Genomic DNA, 22,500 nt, shown 5'->3' on the forward strand with positions numbered 1-22,500 from the left:
ACTGACATAAGATTTTAGATTTATTGTAGCGCCATCACTATCAACAAGTAAAATAATTTTAATCAAAATCAAAACTGGCAGATTTTTGGATGGGTGATTTGGCATCGGAATTACCTATTTGGGAAAGCTTACTATTAATATGCGCATGACGCTATGAAACGGTCGGAGTGCAATTATAATCAAATTTCAGTTTCCATGGCAGCCTATTCAGGGAGAAAAATACAGTGACACCAAAACTGCATTAGAACTCCATTACTTCATAACATAACCTATCGGACAATTCATTGCAAACTAATTATTCATGCCGGATCCTTGTAACTCATTTAATCCTTCAATTTGAAGCAATAAGAAAAGACATTAGGAGAAGGAAATTAAATTAGGACATTTCATTTGCATGGAGGAGCATGAAGAAAGGACATCAATGAACTCCTTGAACTGGGACGAGAAAGCAGACGCAGACTGATAAAAAGGAGTGACTGTGAAATGAAGTCGCTCACCGTGATGATGTCCAGAATACTGAGCAAGCTGTGCACGCTGTCGCCGGGAAGAACATCCTTCACTGCCACTTCAGTGCCATCCTGCAAAGCGCAAACCGAGTTGACAAAAAAAAAAAAAACATCATTTGTATTCAGAAAATCCACCTAAACTCTCTTTTGACATTCTACCGTTTACTTTCTGCAATCTTGAGGGCAAAACTATCGGTGGACCTACATTCTCGATGATACAGAGCTCGAGTCGTCCATCCTGGACCACGTAGATGCTGTCGTCCTCATCTCCGGGCTTGAAAAGACCCTCGCCCTCCTGCAGCTCAACAAACACCATGTGGCGACACAGCTCCAGGAAAAGGGGCTTGTCAAAGTGACCCAACACCCTATACACAACACACCACAGAAAAATAATGAAAATAATAAAAAAAAAAACAACTCTAGAACAGACTCACTTTTCATCAAATATTTCATTACCACTCGATGGCGTTATTGGACTTATTTTAAGAGGCTGAAGGCCCCCTGCAAGGCCTAGTTTACTTTTTTGTTTCTTCCAAATGGGATCAAATTTTCCATATATACTTACAATACTTAACCGCCTGCACACATGCGCCTTACAAACCCTGCACAGTGCAGGAAAGCTGCTAAATACATCATATTTCGCATTATCGTTCTCATATGTACTCCCTAATATGCTCAGAATGCAAGTCTATTCATTTATTAGCGGAAAAAAATATTACTGTCCTTATTGCTCTATTACTGTTTTGTCTTTGTTTTATTGCCTACTTTATTATTTGCTCAATTATGGAATGTAGTCTGCTCAGGGAAGTGAACAGAATAAGAATTGTATATGATAATAAAACTCTTGAATCTTTTAAATAAATCAATAAAATTGCTTGTTTTTGACTGGTCTGATTTAAAAGGAAGAAAAACCGCAAGACGAAAACCAACGTAAGAGAAAAAGTATGGTGACTGCAAAGAAGATTTTTTGTTTCTGTATTAAGTTTTTTCCAACCCTACCTGACATTCTTTAGCATGTAGAGAACCTCAGACGGTAAATTGGAGCTCTGCACGTCAAACTCAGTCAGGTCGGCCTCCAGCAAGGAGGGCGGCGGTTCTTTAGGCTGAAGAGTCGGAGGATCCTTACGGATACGTAGGATTCTGTTCAGAAGAACACAACGCTTAGCTAAGTAACCTGCACACATTTTAACTAAGAATTTTCCCTCCCTTACTTGCGAGCAATGCTTAGAACTTTGGTTCGCTTTCGCACACGCTGTGGTTGCTTTGACACTGAGGTAGATGATGATGAAGAAGGAGGAATTGAGGACAATGTCTGAACCTTTAAAAAAAAAAAAAAGTTAGAAAAAAAAGTCTGAATGGAAACGCTGCAGAGAAAAAAGTTGAATACCTTGCGCATGATTTTCCGACCGTAGAAGAGCACTTTATCTCGTTTTCTGAAGCGATAATGAGGTACGCCAGGCTGCTGTTCACCTAAAGCCCCAAATTGTGAGGACCACAATCACTAAGAGACACTTTGGACATTATTGACGTGGAGATATGAAATCTTCACACTCACGAGCATGCTTGAACCTCCTGTACAAGAAGAGCACTACAATTCCAATCATTGTGATTGCCACCGCAGCGCCAATCAAGACACCTGTGAGCTACAAGAAAAAAAAAAAAAAAAGTAAAAATTGTAAATAAAAATTGTAAAAAAAAAAAAAAAAAGTAAATAAAATCAAGTAATACAATTTAAAACTGAAGAACTCTCCTGCTATGTTTGTTTGTGAGGAACTGGGTCACTTCAGCCTGGGACATTACACAAATGTGTCTGACATGTGTATAATCCTAAGCCAATGTTTCGTTTTAAACAGAAATTTAAGTTAATTTCTCAAGAACAATAATAATTTCCCTGGGTCAATACGACCCGGGGTGTGTGTATTTTTCCAAACTGTCAAAAACTCTTTTTTTCCATTGTAAAACCACTGGCATAGTAACAGAGGCAATACTTACCTTATATTTTTGTGTCATGTTTGTTCCTCTGGGATGGTAATAGCATCCTGGGTCAATATGACCCGGTGTCATGTGTAATTATACAGATTTTTTTTGTTTTTTTTAGTAGGTAATCCTGCAAACTAAAAAAAAAAAACTATTGAGAAATGTCATTTTTAACCTTCCTGTTTTGTTTGTTTGCAAGAAACAGCAATAATGTCCCTGGGTCACTTTGACCCGGAGCGTATTTAGTCAACTAAATGTGTCCGAAATGTGTGATCCAAAATTTTGAATTTTGTTTTGACCAATGTTTTAATGTTCGTTTGTCGGGAATAGCAAAAATATCTCTGGGTCAATATGAAAGAGGTGCAATAATTATCCAAAGTGTCAAAAATATGTTACTCACAAAGTAACAAGGGCAATACTTAATCCATACCCATGTTATGTTTAAAATAAAAAGCATCATAGCAAAAATGTATTCAATAAAATGTATACATGACATTTTTAATTGATATATTGTATTCAAATGGGTCATTTTGACCCACAACATAACAGGAGGGTTAATGGACACATTACCATAATTATATATAGGACAAACTTCCAAATGGGTCAGTTTGACCCATTACATAACAGGACAGTTAAGAAAAATATCAGAAATTTTGAAATGCACCAACAAAAATATGTAAGAATGCCATTTTTATTTGATATATTGTATTAAAATAACATAACATAACAGGAGGGTTAATGGACACATTACCATAATTATATATTGGACAAACTTCCAAATGGGTCAGTTTGACCCATTACATAACAGGACAGTTAAGTAAAATATCAGAAATTTTTAAATGCACCAACAAAAATATGTAAGAATGCCATTTTTATTAAATATATTGGTTATATATTTTTTTTCAAAAACTATATTTCACATTTCCTGTAACACTGGAAGAGTTCATTTTGACCCACACTATAAGACGAGGGTTAAGGATATGTGTATTTTGTTAATGATAAAATTGTCATATTTACCATAGTGGTCTGCATCCTCTCCTCCACAAACTGTTGAACTCGTGATTTCATCGCAGTGATGTCATTTTTGCTGTGTCCCAGCATCTACACACATTGATACACATAACATACAGTAAGTGAACCAAATTGGTCATCTTTTGTTTTGTTTTTTTTTTCCCTAAGACATTGGTGTTTGTTTACTTTAAACTTGAAAACAGTCTAAAAATAACACCTCTTAACAGCAGTCATTAAAGAGAGTGGTTTGATGTTAAAGTACTATTCTAAACATTCCCTAATGCTCTTAAGATGTTTTTATGATGCTGACGATTTCGACTGAAACTATTCTCAATTTAATTGAACTGAAAAAGAATGCCGTCCAACCTGCTTGACTGCAACTCCAGGAACGTGGCATGCCTAAACTCAAAATAAAATAATCACTTGTTGTTGGCTCATAGACCCTCGAAATCTGGATTTACACTAATGAACCAGCTGTGCATATATGATTTAATTGATGACATTTGATGCATCAGGTGCTGAAAACTTCATTACTTAAAGGGATAGTCCACATCTTTAGCTATTTTCAGCAGTAAAAAAAGTTCAAATTTTGTCTTCTTTTTTAAAAGAAAATGACATGCATTGTTTTAATGTACAATTAATTAATACCGCTAAACAGTTACTGTCGACTGAAAGTGATCTCACCTGTGCTCAAGGCTCGAGTAACAACCATTCACAGCTCAGCTTTTGGTCATGTGACATTCACAACCAATGATCGATCCTAAACTGAGCTTTAACCACAGGTGATGTCATTTTCAGTCAAGGCCAAGTGGCAAAATGCATTTTTAAAGAATTAATTGTGCATGAAATAAAAGTTTTTGCAATTTTCTCACTGATTCTAGAAGTTTTTAGCGAGAAAAACCAAACACCAGTTTCGCCACTTGACACGCGCGATGTACAATCCTACCAGGATTGCGTCTGGGTCAGAGCCAATGACAAAAATAGAGAACTGAGAAAGGGAAATGCTCCACGTAAGAAAGCCTTGAGTGGCGTCTATCTTCAAGACAAAATGTGATGTTGCACATCGCAAATACAAGCTTAAATCAACAATAAAACTTACTGAAGTGGCCCATCCGCAGATGTCTCCATCGTCACCTTCCGTGCGGCAGCTCATCCTGCATAATAATATTTCAGTCTCTATTTCATTGAACAGCCCATTTAAGTACCCTTAAATTAATTTACCGAAGGCATTTAGTGATAAATTCGGACAAGAGGAGAATCGTCACTTGTAGTCGTAACCTCCGATCATTTTTACGCTAAAAATTTTGCATGAATAAAAAACGGTACTTCCATCTCACATGCTACGGAGCGTTAGCAATAATAACATTAGCGCTAGCTAGCAGCTAACGGTACGAACTCATCCAAGGAGAGACAATAATAGTCAAGGAAAGAAATCAAAAAGGCATCCGATTGTAGTGTATGTGCGTAAAAGGCCACGCTTACTTTACGGCGTCTCGCGGCGCGAGGGTGTCACATTTACGACATTGTCCAAATTGGCGATGGAGCAAATTAGCTCAAAGCTAACAAAGTTTTCGATGTGCTGTCACTTGCATAGCCCCGCCTGTATTATTGCTTTCACCAATGAGCAGGGAGATCTTTTGTTGCCATGGTATCATAGAATTGAGTCATCCAATCAGAAAAGGCTTAGCACTTCCGTGTTGTGTTGTTTTTGTCAGTAGCGTCTTTAGCGTATGTACAAAACAATGCCGTTTCTTTTTGCTTTGTTTATTCTTATACTGTATAACATTTGCTAAAAATAATAAATTAATTAATTCAACAGTGAACATATTTTATCAAAAAGAATAATCATTTTCAGCTATTTTTAGCCACTAACGCTCACTGTGCAAAACAATAACAAAATTAGACATTTTATTAGTATAAATATTGAGTTAATATTATATTGATTTCAAGATTAAATTGTCTTTGATGCAGCTGTTTAATGTGTTACTTACGAACAAATACACAAACAGCAAGTTGACCCCTGCCCTCACCAGCAGATAATTATGCATCATTGCATGCAGAGTCAGTTGTAAATGACAGATTTGGTGCTAAAATAGTTTTTCAATCATTCATGGGGGAAAAAGAAAGTCAAGCAAAGGTTTATTGTGTTCACTTTTTATTACAGTCCATTTCAAGGGACAGAAATCGGGGGTGGGGGGGGGTGGGGGGGGGGGATAAAGACAACAGAATTACAGATATTAAAAGTAATAATAGCGATATAAAAGAGGTTGTACTTTCCCTCCAATATGTACAAATGTTTCAAGAAAAAAAATGCTATGAGATCAAAAACTGACATCACAATGAAACGCCAGCACATTAAGATAGTTAGAATTATATTAAAATGCTAATCCTTCATTTGCTGTGTACACTGAGTAAATGCTTAATACATACATTCGATACATTTATAAATAATACGCACAATGGCGCAGGACATCAATATGGTGTGGCTAAGGAGTGCTTTTCTGCTCTTTGAAAAAGCCGCGTGAGAATGCCACAGAAATAACACCGTAGGATTTAATAGTCAATGCAGCGAGTACGTGAGATATTTAAAAGTAGCTCTCTGGATTTTGAAGACAAGTTGACAGTTGTAACCATAATCTGACATTGAAGGTGTTTTCATTATCCACTTTCCTTTGTGTTTTTTTGTTTTTTTGTTTCAGCTATCAGGTAACTTGCGCCGGATCTGCAAATGTTGAGCCGTGTGCAAGGGAAAAATTTGCTTGAAAAATCATAAACTTTCAATTGCTGTCTATTTGATACCAGAAACAAAAATGATAAAAGGATGTGCATATTTATTTTTTGGACCCCCTGTAAAGCTCTTTATTATTCCCCTGGGTTTTGAGATACTTTGCCACAGATTTGTACGCGTTGATGATCTCTGTGTCCTTTGGGCAACTGAAGCGAAACTCATCCTTTTTGTAGGCGTTGTCCAGGTAACGTTTGAGGCCTTTCAGTTCTGCAGGGATGTCAAAATTGCGGTACTCCCTGCACACCACCTGGGGGTGATAGAGACTTTTGTGATTTGTTTGCTGGCGTGGAAATTTGCAGAAATAGCAAAGGGAAGGCAAATTAAGCTGTCAAATTTCATCATCCATTCATTTTCTTTTTTTTTTGTTTCATTTTTTCGCCTTCGTTTGAGATGGCTATGCTGTGATTCCTAGCTGACTTTTGAGCAAAAATAGACAAATCCAAAATATCAGGTTTTGACTGTGGAAAGTTGAATAAATACCAGTTTAAAAATGATTTTGCAACGAGATCTGAATATGTACAATTTTCCAGTGCAGTGGTGGATCTAACAGATTTGAGGTCTGTGGGCTACCACAAAATTATGATTGATCCTAATCTTTCTGCCTTATCGCCATAAATAGGTGTTTAAAAATAGAAAGAAAAAAAAACGAAAATAACTACAGTACATGATGGCTTAGTTTAAATGTTTTAGCATTAAGGATGCACTGAATATTCAATGATATCTTTGGCTGAAAACAGGAAAAAATATGCACTTTTGATTGACGGATATGAAAAAAAAATCATATTCAAACTTTGGTTAAAGACACTAAAAAAGTCCTCATCAATTATGTTGTCTTGCATGATACAGCACCAGTCTCCAGCGTTAGCTAGCGTCTAACTATGTGGTGCATTCAAATGCAGTCGGACATTTAAAACTCAGGAAAAAAGACATCCTAGTTCAGGGGTGTTTTGTATAAATCCGTCTTTGGGATTGAATGAGGCATTAAAACGTTGGTTCCGAAACGTTGCACTTCTATGTTGTAAACGATTTTGACCATCCTTCCCCAAAGGGACAAAAGAGTGAATGTGGACCAATGAGCGTGTTGAGAAATGTCTCACCTTGACGATGTTGAGTTTGGGAAGCAGATTGCAGTCGGCCAAAGTGAGAGAGTCTCCATCCAGGTAGGGACGTGAAGATTCTGTCGCGTTCGGGTTCTGGTCCAACTCGTGAGGCAGCGGCGTCTCAAAGTACAAATTGAGCTTCACCAGGGTTGATAGGAATTTCTTTTCTAATGCTGAAACAACAAAAGTCGCTCTTTGAGTGCCAATGACGTGAATTGACGTCTTCTGGAACTCGACTGAGGTATGCCGTTAACGTCATTTGACGTCATCTGTTTTTTAATGGTAATCGTGGAGAAAACGCTGGATGTCAGGATGTCTTTTTTCATTTATGCTATATGTATAAAATGACTAACTTTGTCACTTCCTTGTCCTGTCTACTTCTAGGTCTAACCGGAGAATAAAAAGAATTTCGCACTACATATTTAAAATAACAATATCTTCTAAGTGCGCCAAAATAAACCGTTAACGCAAAGGATGTTTGAACAAAAATGGTGGTGCACCACATAGAGATAGACAAAACAAAAATACTCACAGGTAAGGAGCACGATTAATCGAATTTTAATCACGATCACGATATTGGTTGCCACGATTAATTAAGCTAATCCTCGCCGATATTAACGTTGAAAAAGTGTAAACTTTTGATTATTATTATATAATATAGTGTAGTATATAATATAGTATATAGTGATTATTATTTTGGAAAAAAATGGATCTAGATGTAGACGTCTGTGTGCTACGATGTACAGATCCCCAGCACTCACTCACTCACTCACTCACTCACTCACTCACTCACTCACTCACTCACTCACTCACTCACTCACTCACTCACTCACAACTTAATGACATTTCCACTCATTTTAACGGGGAAAGACTGTTTGTGATACAAGTGTTTTGAGTTACAAGCATAGTCAAGCATCAAATGCAACTCATATCTCAAGTCGCCACTGAGCTGTATTTCGTTCTGAATTGGTCTTAAAGACTAAAGTGTAACGTAAAACTAACTGATTGAAAATGCATTGGTTCTAAGGGTGCCGCATAGTCGCAAAATTGATTTAAAAATACATTTTCAATACATTTTTAGCGCCCTCTAAAGTTCAAAAGAAATCTTTATTCAGTGTCATTTATCTTACCGTCATTTAACGCGGGGACGGGATTCTTGATATAAGCCGAGAATTTACGGAAGATGTCTTCTCCAGCCGTCATGGATTCCTTGTATCGACAACACAATTTGGGATACCTGTCACGGGAAGATGAAATATGAATATGAATATTAAAAAAAAAAAAATGTTTTCAAGACTCAAGGCTGAGCGCGATGCGCTTGTCTCACTTTGGCGGCGCTAATTGCTCCTCCAGGAACTCCTCGATCTTGTTAACGTCGGTTTTGACTTCGTCGTTGAAAACCAGAAACGGAGGCTGAGATCCCGGCGCCAAGTCCCTCAGCACATCCGGGGCTCTGGCAAAAAAATAAAAATCAATAAATACGATTTGGTTCATCGCATGATTCGATTTGATTCAACCAGGCAGAAAAGCCAAAAACGATACACCCAAATGGTGTTAGGCTGCTATCACCATGGCAACGGCCAAGGCCTTATTTTAGAAGTCAATAATATGGGTGTAGCGTTACTGTTTAGCGTTGTGCCGTGTTTTGCTGCACACTATAATAATTAACGATTCATTCTTTACATATTTCAATCTCAAGTTTGTGTCATGAGAAACCGAGAAGCAGCAACAAAAGCAAAACCAATACATTTTATTTAAATGTAACCGTTTTTTTTACATATTTGATACAGCAGGTATACAAGAAAATTGAAAGCACTGCTCCGATTGGTGCATACTACATATGAGCAATAAATAAAATAAAATCGAATAGAATAGAATAGAAATCTTAGGGCTGCCAATGAGAATTATTTTAACGGCAGACTAATGTTGATTATTCTGTCAATTAATCCGTTTTCTTAAGTTCATTTAAAAGGCATTTCACATCAAAGGGAAAGGATTGAAACAAGGCACAAAGGAGCTGAAATTTCACCCAGATGGTGACAACATGTCAAAGTTCAACATGGCAAGGCCACTTAGTTATAAACCTAGCACAACTGTGCCAACCCTTGGCTAAATTACTGATGGAGTGATGCAAAAGAAAAATGATTTAAAAATGGTCAAAATATTGCACAAGGGGTAAAAACAGGACCGTTTTTTCAAATTGACCGTACAAACTATGTCAGACATAAATGAGATAACATTCAGTTACTGAAACAAGTCCGCTTGAACAGGATTTTTTTTTTTAAATTAGTCTAAACATGACATTCTAATTAATATTGCGTAAAATCCATTTGCCATTTTTTATCGCAGGTGTCACAACTAAAATGACATCACAGCAGCCATCAGAATAACGTGTTTTGACCGTTAAAGTAGACTATTTAATTTTTTTTAAACGTGCTTACCTTTTCATATCAACAGTGTTGAGTGAAAATTCAGCCCCTTTTAACCAGAGGATCATAAAGAGTCTCTGGGAGAAAGGACAGTTCCCCACACTTTCAGCATCACTGCTAGCCTGCCAGAAAAAAACAACAAACGAACATTATTAAGCACCAAAATGTTCCTTTTTGCTAAATATCTTAAGGTCACACAGAAAGGTATTTTAACAGGGGTGTGTAGACTTTTTTTTTTTTTTTATCTCCGGTATTTAGACCACAAATGAGTTGAAACTATCAAAGGCATCTCCACAGGAAGCTACGGTGCTTGTAGCGTGTAATCATTTAGCCCAGTTGTTTCAACATGCCATTTAGCATTAATTACACACAATCAACCGAATGCTTAAACCTTAATTAATCAATTATTACATCCATCCTTGAACCATTGCATGGTGTTGACAAGCCATAAATTATCATGTGCATCACGGTGGACTAGCGGTTAGCATGTGCGCCTCGCAGCCGATGGTTACTTCCTGTGGTTTTAACCAGGGTTCTATTGAAAAAAAAGCTCATTTTAATCAGCTTGTGTAACATCTATCTGATGTTGAAGTGTGCGACACTAATGGTTATTCAAATTCGTTCAAAAACGAATGAAGAGTAGAATGCATCCTATGTTTTGCAAAGGAGACAGAAAATTAAACACGATTCAGCATTGATTCATGTTCCAATTCATTTGCTTTTAATTTGAAACATACTGTTCCTGCCAGGGCATTAAAAACACTCAGTATTCCCTCGGCTGGGGTTACTTAAAAAAAATAAATAAATAAAACTATGTGGTGCTCCTGAAAATAAAAATAAAATAAAAATGTAAGTTCAAAAATTAATGATTTTTTTTTTATGGCTCGAATTTGTTAAAAATAACATATTTCAGAGGCTCCATAGTCAGAGGTGGTTTTAATTTTAACCAGACACCCCTATACATATTGTAACAAAATAAAAAAGCACAGTGTTTTGCAACAGAGTCGATACAACATCATTTAGCAATAAGTTTCTTCATGTTCTAATTAATTTCCTCTTAATTTGAAAAGAGATGATGTACAGTTCCTGTCACAGCATTTAAAAGAATCACAATCCACTTTTAGGACTGGGGTTACTTAAAAACAACAACAACAACAAAACACCTGCAATTAGTGGAATCTGTAAAGGTTGTCATTTTGTCTCTTTAATTGATTACATATTTTTTAATGATTTTTTAATGTATAAAGTTGTTCTATATTCTTACATTGTTTACTTTTTTATTTATTACACACGTACTTTTTTTAATTTTGTTTTTTGTTAATTGTTATTTAGTTATTTGTTAATTACACTCATTTTTGTGAATTATACTCTTCATTTGTTGTTTTTTTTGTTAATTCACAATTTTAAAAATTTGCGATAGTTGGTTCAAGTTCCAATTTAATTTGCTCATAATTTGAAAAGAAACACTGTCCTGCTCCTGAAAATAAAAATCTTTTTTTTTTCAAATAAATAAATAAACTCAAAGGTAATTCATTTTTTAACCACTATATAAATTGCAAGAAAATAAAAGCATACAGTGTTTTGTAACAGCGTCAAAACAACATCATTGAGCAAAAAGCAGCTTCATGTTCCAACTGATTTCCTATTAATTTGAAAAGAAATTACGTACAGTTCCTGTCGCGGCATTAAAAAGCATTAAATTCGATTTTCAGACACCTGCAGGATTCCTGTTAAAATCGAACATACATGAAGTGCTTTCACGTACCCCCTGAGTACTCACACCCCCAATTCAGAACTGCTAGTCTGGATGAGTTCAGTATGAATTTCCAATTCAGGTAAAAATAAAAATTTGAGAATTGAAATTGAAGGTGACTGGTGCGATGTTTCGCCCATTTTTATAGCTGACAAATAAAGCTGCAAAAATGTAAGCAGCCTTGCAACTAGAACAGGACATCAAATGGATGTTTTTTTTTTTTTTTGGCAGCATTTCAATCCATTTAATGACTTAAAGCATAACCCTGAGTAAGGGAGGTTCCATTTTCATGTGCTTTGAATTACCCCAAACAAAGTCAGATACAACTGTAATTATAGGCCGTCGCATTTTAACAGGTGATAGCATGATTGATGTGCATTGCTGAGCAGTGACAAAAAGGAATTTAAAAAAAAAACATTAAATGTTTAAACGTCAAGATTGACTCATTCACTACCATTGACGGCCATAGAGACCAAAGAACTTTGTTAAACTTTGAGCTTCAAATTTTGCATCTTAAAACACATTTTATTCATTAACTCATTCAATTCCAATGACAGATGATTTTTTTTTTTTTTAAGTCAGGTACTTATTCAGATTTTTTACTTTTTTTTTTAAAAAAAACGACTAAATGAATGAAGTAATCGATTACTTAAGGTTTATAAGTACTAAAGTAATTGATTAACTTTGCTAATCAAGTATTAAGTCGTTGATTGCTTTAGGCAAGTTATTTCAAGTAATCAGGCACTAAAGTAATTTCATTCGGTAATACATTAAAAAATAATTCGGTAGTAAAGTACAAAAGGTAATGAATGACTCTAGTGATGAATTACTTTTGCACATATGTACTTAATCGATTACTTTAGGTTTATAAGTACTAAAGTAATTGATTAACTTTGCTAATCGAGTATCAAATAGTTGATTGCTTTAGGCAAGTTATTTCAAGTAATCAGCCACTAAAGTAATTTCATTAGGTATTACATTAAAAAATAATTTGGTAGCAAAGTACAAAAGGTAATTAATTACTCGAGTAATGGATTACTTACACACATAAGTACATAATCGATTACTTTAGTAAACAGACTTTCACTTATATAGCGCTTTTCTACCTTGGGTACTCAAAGTTTGTCTTGCCCAAGGACACTTCCACATGGTCTTGACGGTCGGGGAATCGAACCGACGACCTTCGGAGACGACCACTCTACCACCGAGCCACGCCGCCCCAGTACTTGACTGTCTCAAGTAGTCAATTACTCTAAAACTTTAGTATCTAAAGTGAGTGCCGAAAGTAATCAATCACTTTAGGTAATTAAGATACTTCAAGTAATCAAGTACTAAAGTAGGTATTACATACATTATAAGCGATTACTTTAGGTAGCAAAGCACAAAAAGTAACTAATTACTTTAGCACTTGTACTTGATTGTCTAAAGTCATAGATTCCTCTAAAACTAGAATCTAAAGTGCCTAAAGTGATCAATCACTTTCGGGACTTAAGTTACTTCGAGTAATCAAATACTATAGTAATTACATTAGGTATTACATACGTTATATGTGATTACTTTAGGGAGTAACGTACAAAAAGTAAATAATTACTTTAGCAAGCGGTCATAAAACACATCTTTTCATCAACTATTTCACTTTTTTTTTTTAAGTTCTTGATTATTTCAAAGCGTTACCAACGGCATATGATTTGGATGTTTTCATGTCCAGGAAAAATTTGGGCTTAAATCGCTTAAGTACTAAAGTAATCATTTACTTTAGTGCTTAATTCATTTAGAAAGTCTTTTCACAAAACGCTTGAGAGAAAAAAAAAAAGTACAACTCAGTACCAGGGATTTATTGTCTGGACTCTTAGAAACGTACAAATCCGCCTTTGGGATTGAATGAGTTAGAAATATACCATCTGTTCCACTGAACTCCAAAAGGTCATGATTTTGATGTTTTTCTCATGGCAGACGGCCCTGCAGACGCACCGAGTGTGTCAAAGCTTCATAACTTCCTTGGCGGAGGTATCAAAACGAATAGTTTTCAAGTGGCACGCCAGCCTCAAAGTGGCTTCTGGCTTGCGCATCTGACCAAAAGTTGATGACATCTCGCCCAGCCTGCTCGGTTCGGTTCAGAATCCAACGTGTGCGGAATTTCAACCGGAGGGACAACACGCCCGCGCGCGGTGAAGACGACGACCAAAACAACGAGTCGTTGCTTCGTAGTCTTACGTAACCGTTGTTGCGCAACTTATCTGTTTGTACTTTGAAGCATTCGGCGAAAGGCAAGTTCTGCGGTTGTGAAATATCCTCCTGAGACTCAATTATTTTTTGTCCAATTTGTCTCAGCAAAGACAGCGAAGTTAATTGAATGCCTCTAAACATCGCGCATCATCGAAAAGGTCGGGATGTCCTCGACTGAGGACAGTAGGACTTAGTAGAACAGCTCAAATGAAGCAAGAGGTATAAACAAAAAACGACTGTCCACTACAGTGGACACAAATATATCGGCAGCATCTCTGGAGGACATTACAGCTTTGATTGATGCGGCTCTGTTCTGTAAAATTAATACATTAAACCACTCAATGCCAGGGACGTCTTTTCACGTTTTTTAAGAGTCTGGACATTAAATCCTAGATATTTACGTATTTATTACTTAAGTATTGAATCGATACTTAAGTATTGTACATCCCAGATACTTAACTATTAAGTATTCGATGCTTAAGTATTAAATCGATACTTAGCATCTGGGCTTCAATGTCCGGATTCTTGAAAAATGTGAAAATATGTCCCTGGCATTGAATGCAATCCCAAATACTTAAGAATTTGATACTTACGTATTAAATCGATACTTAAGTATCATACATCCCAGATACTTAGGTATTAAGTATTAAATACTTGACTATACTTGGCTCAATCCGACCCACATTTTTGGATTATACTCTACAAAACGAGCTAAATGTTTTCGGTTGTCTTGTACATTGTTAGAGATATTTTTGTGCAAAACAACACAGAAAAATATGATCAAATTGATCCAAATACTGGGTCGGTCCTTCTCTGACCCATAGATGAGTTCATTTTAACCCGACTGCATTCACTGCCATTGGCGACTATATGCGTTTTAGGCTGTGATTGCTATCATCAAATATTTAATAATAAAAGTGAGTAAATAAAAAGTATATTTGTACGCTCCAAAAACAATTGGCTCAAAATTGACCCAATAATGGGTTAGTAAAAAAAGACCCAATATTTGACTCCATTTTTGGGTTATTTTCTACAAAACAAGTCAATTTTTTGAAGGTTTACTTATACATTTTTTGGAAGTATTTTTGTGCAAAACAGCCCAGGAAGGAGGATCAAATCGATCCAACTATTGGGTCATTTTTTTCTTTGACCCATAAATGTCTTTCTTTTAACCCAACAGCCCTCTTTGCCATTAAAGAGCCATTTTATCTCGACCGCTGCATAACTCAATCATCAATTTTTAAGATTGTGATTACCATCGCCAAATATTTAATCATAAAACTGACTAAATAAACGTAATATTTGTGCGCTCCAAAAACAGACAAAAATAATACAGTAATGGGTTAAAAAAAAAAAAAAGGACCAACCCAATACTTGCGCCAATTAGACCCAACGTTTTGCAGAAAAAAAAGGTTTAGTTTGCTTGTACCAAATGAGCCATTTTGGGGGTATTTTTGTGCAAACCAACACATAACTTTGGGTCAAATTGACAAAAATATTGGGTCGGTCCTTTTTTTTTAGAGTGTAATCTTTATCTTTCAAATGACATGAAAATGTCAAGGAATCCTCATTTTTATATGTGTTCGAATAATTGAAGACATTTAAAACTGGAGAAAATAGAAACATTGGGCCTCACCTTGACAAAGAGTTCAATCTTGGGTTCGTTCGTCTTTCTTTCCTCCCTTTTTTGGGCCATCTGTAACCCCTGCAAGCCAAATATTTCCTTCCTGAAAAAAAATAAATAATAAAATCGTAGCTGCGAATCCTTCGGACGCAGTGTCGTACTCACAGTGGATCTGTCACTTGGGTGGAAGGTTTTTTTTTTTGTTTGACTCCCCTCGAAGGCAACTTTCCACCTGTGGGGTCCACGGGCTCGCTGCTGGTATTTGCTTGGTGGCAAAGGAACCACACCTGACAATCCGCAGCTCCTCCCAGCCTTACCTGTGCGACCTGTAAATCTGGTTCTCTCCTTTCGGTCTTGCAGCAGAATCAGCAAAATAAATCTCAAAATGTGTCTCACCCCTTTGGACCTTTTCGTCTTTTCTAGTTCAACCCATTACTATTAACTCATTCGATCCCGATGACTTATTTAAACGTTTTTCCAGTCCAGTCTTTCAATTATAGGTTACTTATTTAGATCTTTTTCCAAGTTTTTATAGGTTTATGCAGTGGTTCTCAATTGGGGGTACTCGAAGGAACTTCAGGCGGTACTCAAGATTTTAAATCAAACAAATCCTTTTGAAAAAGTTAATGAAGTAATTAAAGCTGTGTTTCAGGAAAATATAAGTTCATAAAACAAATTTGATGTTCAGTAGGTTAATCAATTTTATTTTTGTAAAAAGCATGCACTCCTAACAAAAAACAAAAGACGTAAAAATTGGTCTTTGGGATTGAATGAGTTAGCTAAGGTAGCACTTTGTTGTTTTTTTTGTTTGTTTTTTGTTGTTGTTGTTTTTTTAACTTCTTAAACTGTGACAAAATAACTTGTGTTCGGGATTGAAGGAGTTTTCGACAGCAATCCAAAATTCCAAATTGTATTTTGTGAGTGAATGTGCTTTTGTAGAAATGTAAGCAAAGGGATTTTCCACTAATCAAATGTGATGTCACAATTTGTCTAATTTACATAATAAACACAACGCCACACTTAGTTCTTCATGGTTGTGATTTGATATGATGCAACTATAACACAACAGCAACTCAACACAATTGTGTCAAAAAAAAAGGTAAGCAGAGCTGCAACGAGGTTAGCATTAACTTGGAGGTGCAACTAACTAGTCACATTTTATGTTGAATTTTTTTGACAATCCACTAATCGTTTGAGACCCAAAATTGTCAATATGTAAATAAGATCAATTATTTTGCTCTAAAAAAAAAAAAAAATCTGAAGGTACAGCCAAAACTGGTAAAAAAAAAAAAGTGTATATATATATATATATATATATATATATATATATATATATATATATATATATATATATATATATATATATATATATATATACAATTAAATTAAAAATTAAAAGTAATTGTATTTTCAAATAGTCAATTGGGAAAAATGTTTTCAATAAAGAGATGGAAATTAAAACATGTTTTAAGATTTTGATGAATGGATTAATCAACAAAATAATTGTGGTTTTAGTATACCTAAATCTGTAACCTTTTAAAGAATAACAAAAGAAAAAGCAATAAAAGCAATCTAATTCAACTTTCCACTACTTTTGATTATTTTTTACAGCGTTCATACAGATTGCAGCTTCAAAATTACCAAAAGCATCAAAGTGCCTGAAACTAAAAAAAAAAGATGAAAATTCTAATTTTATTGCAATTACACTTCACGTGACAAAAGCAAAGGCTTTCTCTGCATTTATGTTGATTATTAAATAAATGTGTCTACTGCATGCGCCACATGCACAGATCTGCACACAACCTGAAAAATATATGAAGTGCTTCTTCAACAAGGAAAAATGCTTTTATTGTCCTCCATACTCTTCCGCTAATACAACCAGTTTGCTATCTCAGTGCCCCTGGTAGCCATGGTTAAAAAAAAAAAAAAGTGTGAATTCCAGGGTTAATTTCAAAAGCTGATTCAGACTTTCGGCAAAAATTTGTAGGAAATTTGCTATTGCTGACTCATTTTGACACGAGAAAAAATCGGCTGTCACGACGCGTGTGACCTGATTTAAATAGGAATGGCAGAAGCTGTTTTCATTGGCAGTGAATCAAGGTGGCTTTGTTCACGCCCACAATGGCGTCAACGGCCCATTTTTAATTGTTCCGAGCTCTATGTGCCTCTGAAATAAGAAATTTCATCAAACCTGCACCTGTATGAAATTTCACCTTGAGCCTACATTTGCCAGTAAGCCACGTTCTTTGAAAATTACTCTAAAAAAGGCAATATGAAAGAGTTTGAATAAAGCTGACTCATATTCATCTTTACCAGATAATTGATGTGTGCCAGCGGTGACAAAAAGAAATTAAAAAGATGATACCAACAAAGCTCTACATTGCGTAAAAGCAACTGTGTACTACACACATGAATTCTGGAACAAATAGTTTTGGACATGCCATTTTATTATTATTATTATTTCGTTGAGTAATCATATAATCCGATTTAAATATATATATATATATATATATATATATATATATATATATATATATATATATATATATATATATATATATATATATATATATATATAAATATATATATATATATATATATATATATATATATAAATATATATAATGATTATTATTATTTCAACCCTTTTATATTTCTTTGAAAGAGTGCAGAAAACGCACTTTTTTTCTATTATTCAATTGAGTGAGCGCGCCCTCTGCTGGTGACATACGGTACTGTACCCATTCTGTCATTTCTATGCGAAGTTTTTTTTTTTTTTTTTTTACCACAACGTTTGTACACAATGGGCTACACGCTCAGAATCAAAATTGGCATCCTTCATTTGCAGGGCTACTAAATGGGCCAAATGTGCATCTATGGTTCGAGCACCCTCTATTCATCCATTGGTGGGCGGAGTCAAATGTTTGGTGAGCAGTCACTCAATTCTTCCATCCAGACATTGAGCAACACCTTAAGTAATACGTAAGAAAATTGTCAAAAAAAAAAATTGCTTTCCAAAGTAAAAGCAGATGTTTTCAACACAATCAGTGTACTTCCGACAAAAGAAATCTCTGATTTTTAACTGTTTGGATAGTTGTAGATCTCTGAACGATTAATCGTTTATCAAAAAATATTTATTAACTTGGTGATAGAGTAACAGTGAAACTAGTGGTATCTCAAGGGGTATTGATCATTTTAATTGTCATTAATGACAAAGTGCATCCGTATAAAACTTCACAAAATACAAACACGACATTTTTCAAAGGAATCATTATCACACAATTATAATTCATATTTGCTCTTGAATTGAAAAAAAAGTACTTTCCTGTCATGGCATTGTGGCGCTTTAGATAGAGAAAGGTGAAAAATTTCTCACGAAATGTGAGTTTCCAAAGTGTTCTTAAAGGACTCAATGGATCACAACCGTTTTAATTTCAATTTGATTTATTCAATTTGACATTACATAAAATCTTTTCTGATTCCTAATTTGCGTAAAAATTGGCTGCTTAGCGCAGTTCAATTCATGGCTTGACTATTTAATGCGAATATCTACAGTATTAAAAAAAAGACAAACTATCGAAGTCTGTACTTGACTGTCCCACTTCAGTGACATCAACCATTTAGTGAGTGCGCCCTCTGCTGGTCAGATGTAGTATTGCATCAATCATTAATGACACGTGCATCCAAATTAAACGAGAGCATATAACTATCGCATAATTTAGCAATGTTCCTTCATGTCCCAATTAATTTGCTCTTAATTTGGATGTACTTTCCCTGCCATGACATTAAAAACATTAGATTTGCTGAAACCTTAAAATCTCACGTTCACCAGCGCTCTCCCGCCACTCGCTGTGGTGACTGCAAATAAGATCATTATCCATAGAAAAAAATGCGTATGATTGGCCAGAAATTGTATCCTTTTTAACATTTACAAAAGGAAAAAAAAAAAACAATATGAAGCAATATATGGCCCCAAGGGGGCATGCCCCCTTATTAATCCTTAAATTTCTTACAAAATTGACCATGTGTGTAAACTTGTGCGTCAATGGTGTTTTTAGAGCAGCGGATCACAACTTTTTCTCAGTCATGTACCCCCTGTGAAATAAATTTTCAGCAACGTACCCCTTAAAGGGACAGTGTGTAAGATTTACACTGTTTTTCATTGAAAAGGGAATGAATTAAAGGATTGTAAATTTCAAAACCTTGCAAATGAATGTGTTCTTAATGGTCAAAAGTATGTTTTAAATATAATCATAGGTCTAGTTATCATTCAATGATATTACATGGAATGGTGACATTTCTCCAGAGGCGGCCATGTTTGTTTTAGCTATGGACAATGGTAAATGCAGCACCTGCAGCACCTCCTGCTGGCCGTCATGAAAAACGGTCGAAATCTTACACACTATCGCTTTAACCAGTGCAATACATTTTTAGGGGTTACAAAAATAAAAACAAAAAACTTAAAACATGTCATCAGTGTCTGATTTATTAAACTTTAGACTCTTTCAGACTTCATTTGTATTGGTCGAAAACAAAATCAACTTTTGGATCATAGAACTCGATTATCAAAAAGAAATAACTTAATTATTAATATAAAAATCCACAAAAAATAATTAAATAATTAAATTAAACCATCAGACCTGTTCTATTTATTTATATATATATATATATATATATATATATATATATATATATATATATATATATATATATATATATATATATATATATATATATATATATATATATATATATATACTGTATGTATATATATATATATATATATATACATATACATACATATATATATATACATATATATATATATATATATATATATATATATATATATATATATATATACACACATATATATATATATATATATATATATATATATATATATATATATATATATATATATATATATATAGAGAGAGAGAGAGAGAGAGAGAGAGAGAGAGAGAGAGAGAGATAGTCCAGTCATTATTTTTCAATGATTTTTGCCAGTTTGTGCATTTATGTATTTTCTGGAGTACCCCCTGAAGTAGCCCATTTGAGAACCACTGTCGCAGAGCACTGGATGAATCACAACTAGGTCGTTCTGGTTTCCTCAGAAATCGATTTGCATAACATCCAAGCAGGCTACATCAGTCCATTTATTAAAATTCAGCTTAGACGACACTAGCCTGAGTGGATGCAGTGAAATTAAAACCGCTGATGTCCCCGAGCGTGAAACGACCTGATTGTGTAGCGTAATCATTTGCAAGTATCAACGTCAGGCCACTATTTCAGAATTTTGCACCGCCTTTTTCGTCCAAAAAAAAGTCATTTCCCATTTTGAGTTGCTCCACACTTCCTCCTTGGTCACTAACTTCTCAGTTTTAGCAAAGCCAAGCACCGGGTCGAAAAAAAAAAAAAAAAAACAACAACTCGAGACTGGCTGGTGACTGAATGATGCCAGGCGGTGCGCTCGAGGTGCAAAAGTGGCCACACCTCTTCCTTAAAACCGCCTGCGCTTTTTCAAAGCTTGCGAAGCTGCCTTCGGGTGGGCACGGGGCCGATGCCCACCTCTCGGACCGTCGTCGGAGCGGACGGAGTTGTGCCATGCGTCCATCGTTAACAGAAGGAGCGAAGAATGAATGAAGGCTGCGTGACCTTGGGACTTCCTAACTGCAACGGCAAGTGATATATAGGTGCCAACATAAATCACTCACCACATCCTGTTGAGAATTTCGTGACAAGTCTTAAACCGTATTGCTTTTTTGGTCATGATGGACTTGTAATAATCATCGTCGCCACTTCCAATAAGCCTTGCTTTCTTCCTGGCTGCATTTATTTACAATACTGCAATATGATCACGTGCAAAATGGAATAAAAGCAGAATAAACAAAAGCCGGATTTGAAAGAATGTATTAATGCTGATTTTTGATGTCCCAAGAGTTTTAAATGACCAGTATGTTAAGAGGTCTTGCACAAGCCAAATGACATCATTCTGACAAATATTTCAGCAAGTCATGCTTTCCCCAAGTACTCGTCAAGGCACTTCAAGGAGTATTTGAGATTCTAATAGAATATCTGCAGTGACGGGAACAACATGGCTTTCTTTTCAAAACGAAAGCAAATTCATTGGAACATGAGGCAGCTTCTTGCTAAATTGCATTACAGTGAATCCTTTGCAAAATGCTGGACGCTTTTATTTTGTTAAGGAATAAACGAAAGGGCAATGTCATCAGTCACGCAATTTTTCGGCAGATGAGCCAGAACTAACATTGATCATGATCTATCTTCTCGAGTCGCTGAATGTAATGCGGCAAGAAATAGCGCTTACACATGTTGTTCCAAATTTTAATAACTCAGCTACGGATGACGCGGTATCCTGTTTTATTTATTTTTTTCCTATTCAAAACGCTCTATGTTGACTAATACAAGTTACCTACTGGGCTGAAAAAAAAAAACAATTACAGGCGGGCTACATCTGTGAAAGAAAGGTCGATTGAGACCTCCACTGACAGAATTCAGATTTTATGGCAATAGCAGCACATAATATATTCTTAATGTTAATTTTTAAATATCTACACACGCTACTTATCCATTTACATTGTGTGTATCTGTTTAACGCATCCATTTATGGAAAAACTATGATATATATTCTTTCGGTGTTATGCAGGTTTCTTAAATTTTTTAAACTTCCATATAAGATTTTTGTGGGTAAAATCTAATGCTTAACCTGCGACTTATAATCAGCTTTGGGCAAGTTACTTAAAAACCACAATACATGATTTATTACTTATTACTGTCGTTCCAAAGTCATTAGTTACATTATAATATTACTGTACTTGAAATGTAAGGCATTACGCTACTACTGCATTACTTTTACATTACTCTCACCGACATAACTGGAAATATGGATTTGGAGTTCTAAATGTAGCTCATTAAGCTCATTACATATCCAGTGGAATGACCTTAAACTAAAGTAAATTTACATGAGCAAAATGATCCCAAAATAAATATTAGTGATCCCTTAGACTTGTAAACGATGACGTGAAAAACAAATAAAACAACCTAAACAAAGTTCTCAGCATG

General features: G+C 35.2%; 3 protein-coding genes across 7 annotated transcripts in view; 1 reads left to right on the top strand and 2 right to left on the bottom strand.

The window, feature by feature from the left end:
- pnpla7a (patatin-like phospholipase domain containing 7a) overlaps positions 1 to 5,084 on the bottom strand; it is a 30,119-nt gene extending 25,035 nt beyond the window's left edge. For both annotated transcript variants that reach the window (XM_088435507.1, XM_088435506.1), the window contains exons 1-9: positions 4,977 to 5,084; positions 4,594 to 4,648; positions 3,501 to 3,584; positions 2,062 to 2,149; positions 1,894 to 1,976; positions 1,718 to 1,824; positions 1,506 to 1,646; positions 712 to 871; positions 498 to 578 (exon numbers count right to left, since the gene is read on the bottom strand). In XM_088435507.1, coding sequence (XP_088291633.1) covers positions 498 to 578; positions 712 to 871; positions 1,506 to 1,646; positions 1,718 to 1,824; positions 1,894 to 1,976; positions 2,062 to 2,149; positions 3,501 to 3,584; positions 4,594 to 4,647 — 798 coding nt within the window. In that variant the 5' untranslated portion in view covers position 4,648; positions 4,977 to 5,084. The remainder of the gene's footprint in view (positions 1 to 497; positions 579 to 711; positions 872 to 1,505; positions 1,647 to 1,717; positions 1,825 to 1,893; positions 1,977 to 2,061; positions 2,150 to 3,500; positions 3,585 to 4,593; positions 4,649 to 4,976) is intronic.
- Positions 5,085 to 5,639: 555 nt separating this feature from the next.
- Positions 5,640 to 22,500, bottom strand: part of clic3 (CLIC family member 3) — a 21,743-nt gene continuing 4,882 nt past the window's right edge. Inside the window, exons 1-7 of one of the 3 annotated variants that reach the window (XM_088434954.1) lie at positions 15,580 to 15,909; positions 15,427 to 15,495; positions 9,824 to 9,933; positions 8,710 to 8,835; positions 8,513 to 8,619; positions 7,380 to 7,555; positions 5,640 to 6,529 (exon numbers count right to left, since the gene is read on the bottom strand). In XM_088434954.1, coding sequence (XP_088291080.1) covers positions 6,326 to 6,529; positions 7,380 to 7,555; positions 8,513 to 8,619; positions 8,710 to 8,835; positions 9,824 to 9,933; positions 15,427 to 15,486 — 783 coding nt within the window. In that variant the 5' untranslated portion in view covers positions 15,487 to 15,495; positions 15,580 to 15,909 and the 3' untranslated portion in view covers positions 5,640 to 6,325. Of the gene's footprint in view, positions 6,530 to 7,379; positions 7,556 to 8,512; positions 8,620 to 8,709; positions 8,836 to 9,823; positions 9,934 to 15,426; positions 15,518 to 15,579; positions 15,910 to 22,500 lie in introns of those variants that run through there. The other 2 variants (XM_088434952.1, XM_088434953.1) reach the window with 2 other exon arrangements.
- Positions 20,957 to 22,500, top strand: part of LOC148411773 (alpha-(1,3)-fucosyltransferase 7-like) — a 7,492-nt gene continuing 5,948 nt past the window's right edge. Inside the window, exon 1 of one of the 2 annotated variants that reach the window (XM_088434950.1) lies at positions 20,957 to 21,095. In XM_088434950.1, coding sequence (XP_088291076.1) covers positions 21,053 to 21,095 — 43 coding nt within the window. In that variant the 5' untranslated portion in view covers positions 20,957 to 21,052. Of the gene's footprint in view, positions 21,111 to 22,500 lie in introns of both variants that reach the window. The other variant, XM_088434951.1, reaches the window with a different exon arrangement.

The sequence above is a fragment of the Hippichthys cyanospilos genome, chromosome 15 (assembly GCF_059441005.1).
Source record: "Hippichthys cyanospilos isolate Australia breed blue-spotted pipefish chromosome 15, RoL_Hcya_1.0, whole genome shotgun sequence".
NCBI lineage: Eukaryota > Metazoa > Chordata > Actinopteri > Syngnathiformes > Syngnathidae > Hippichthys > Hippichthys cyanospilos.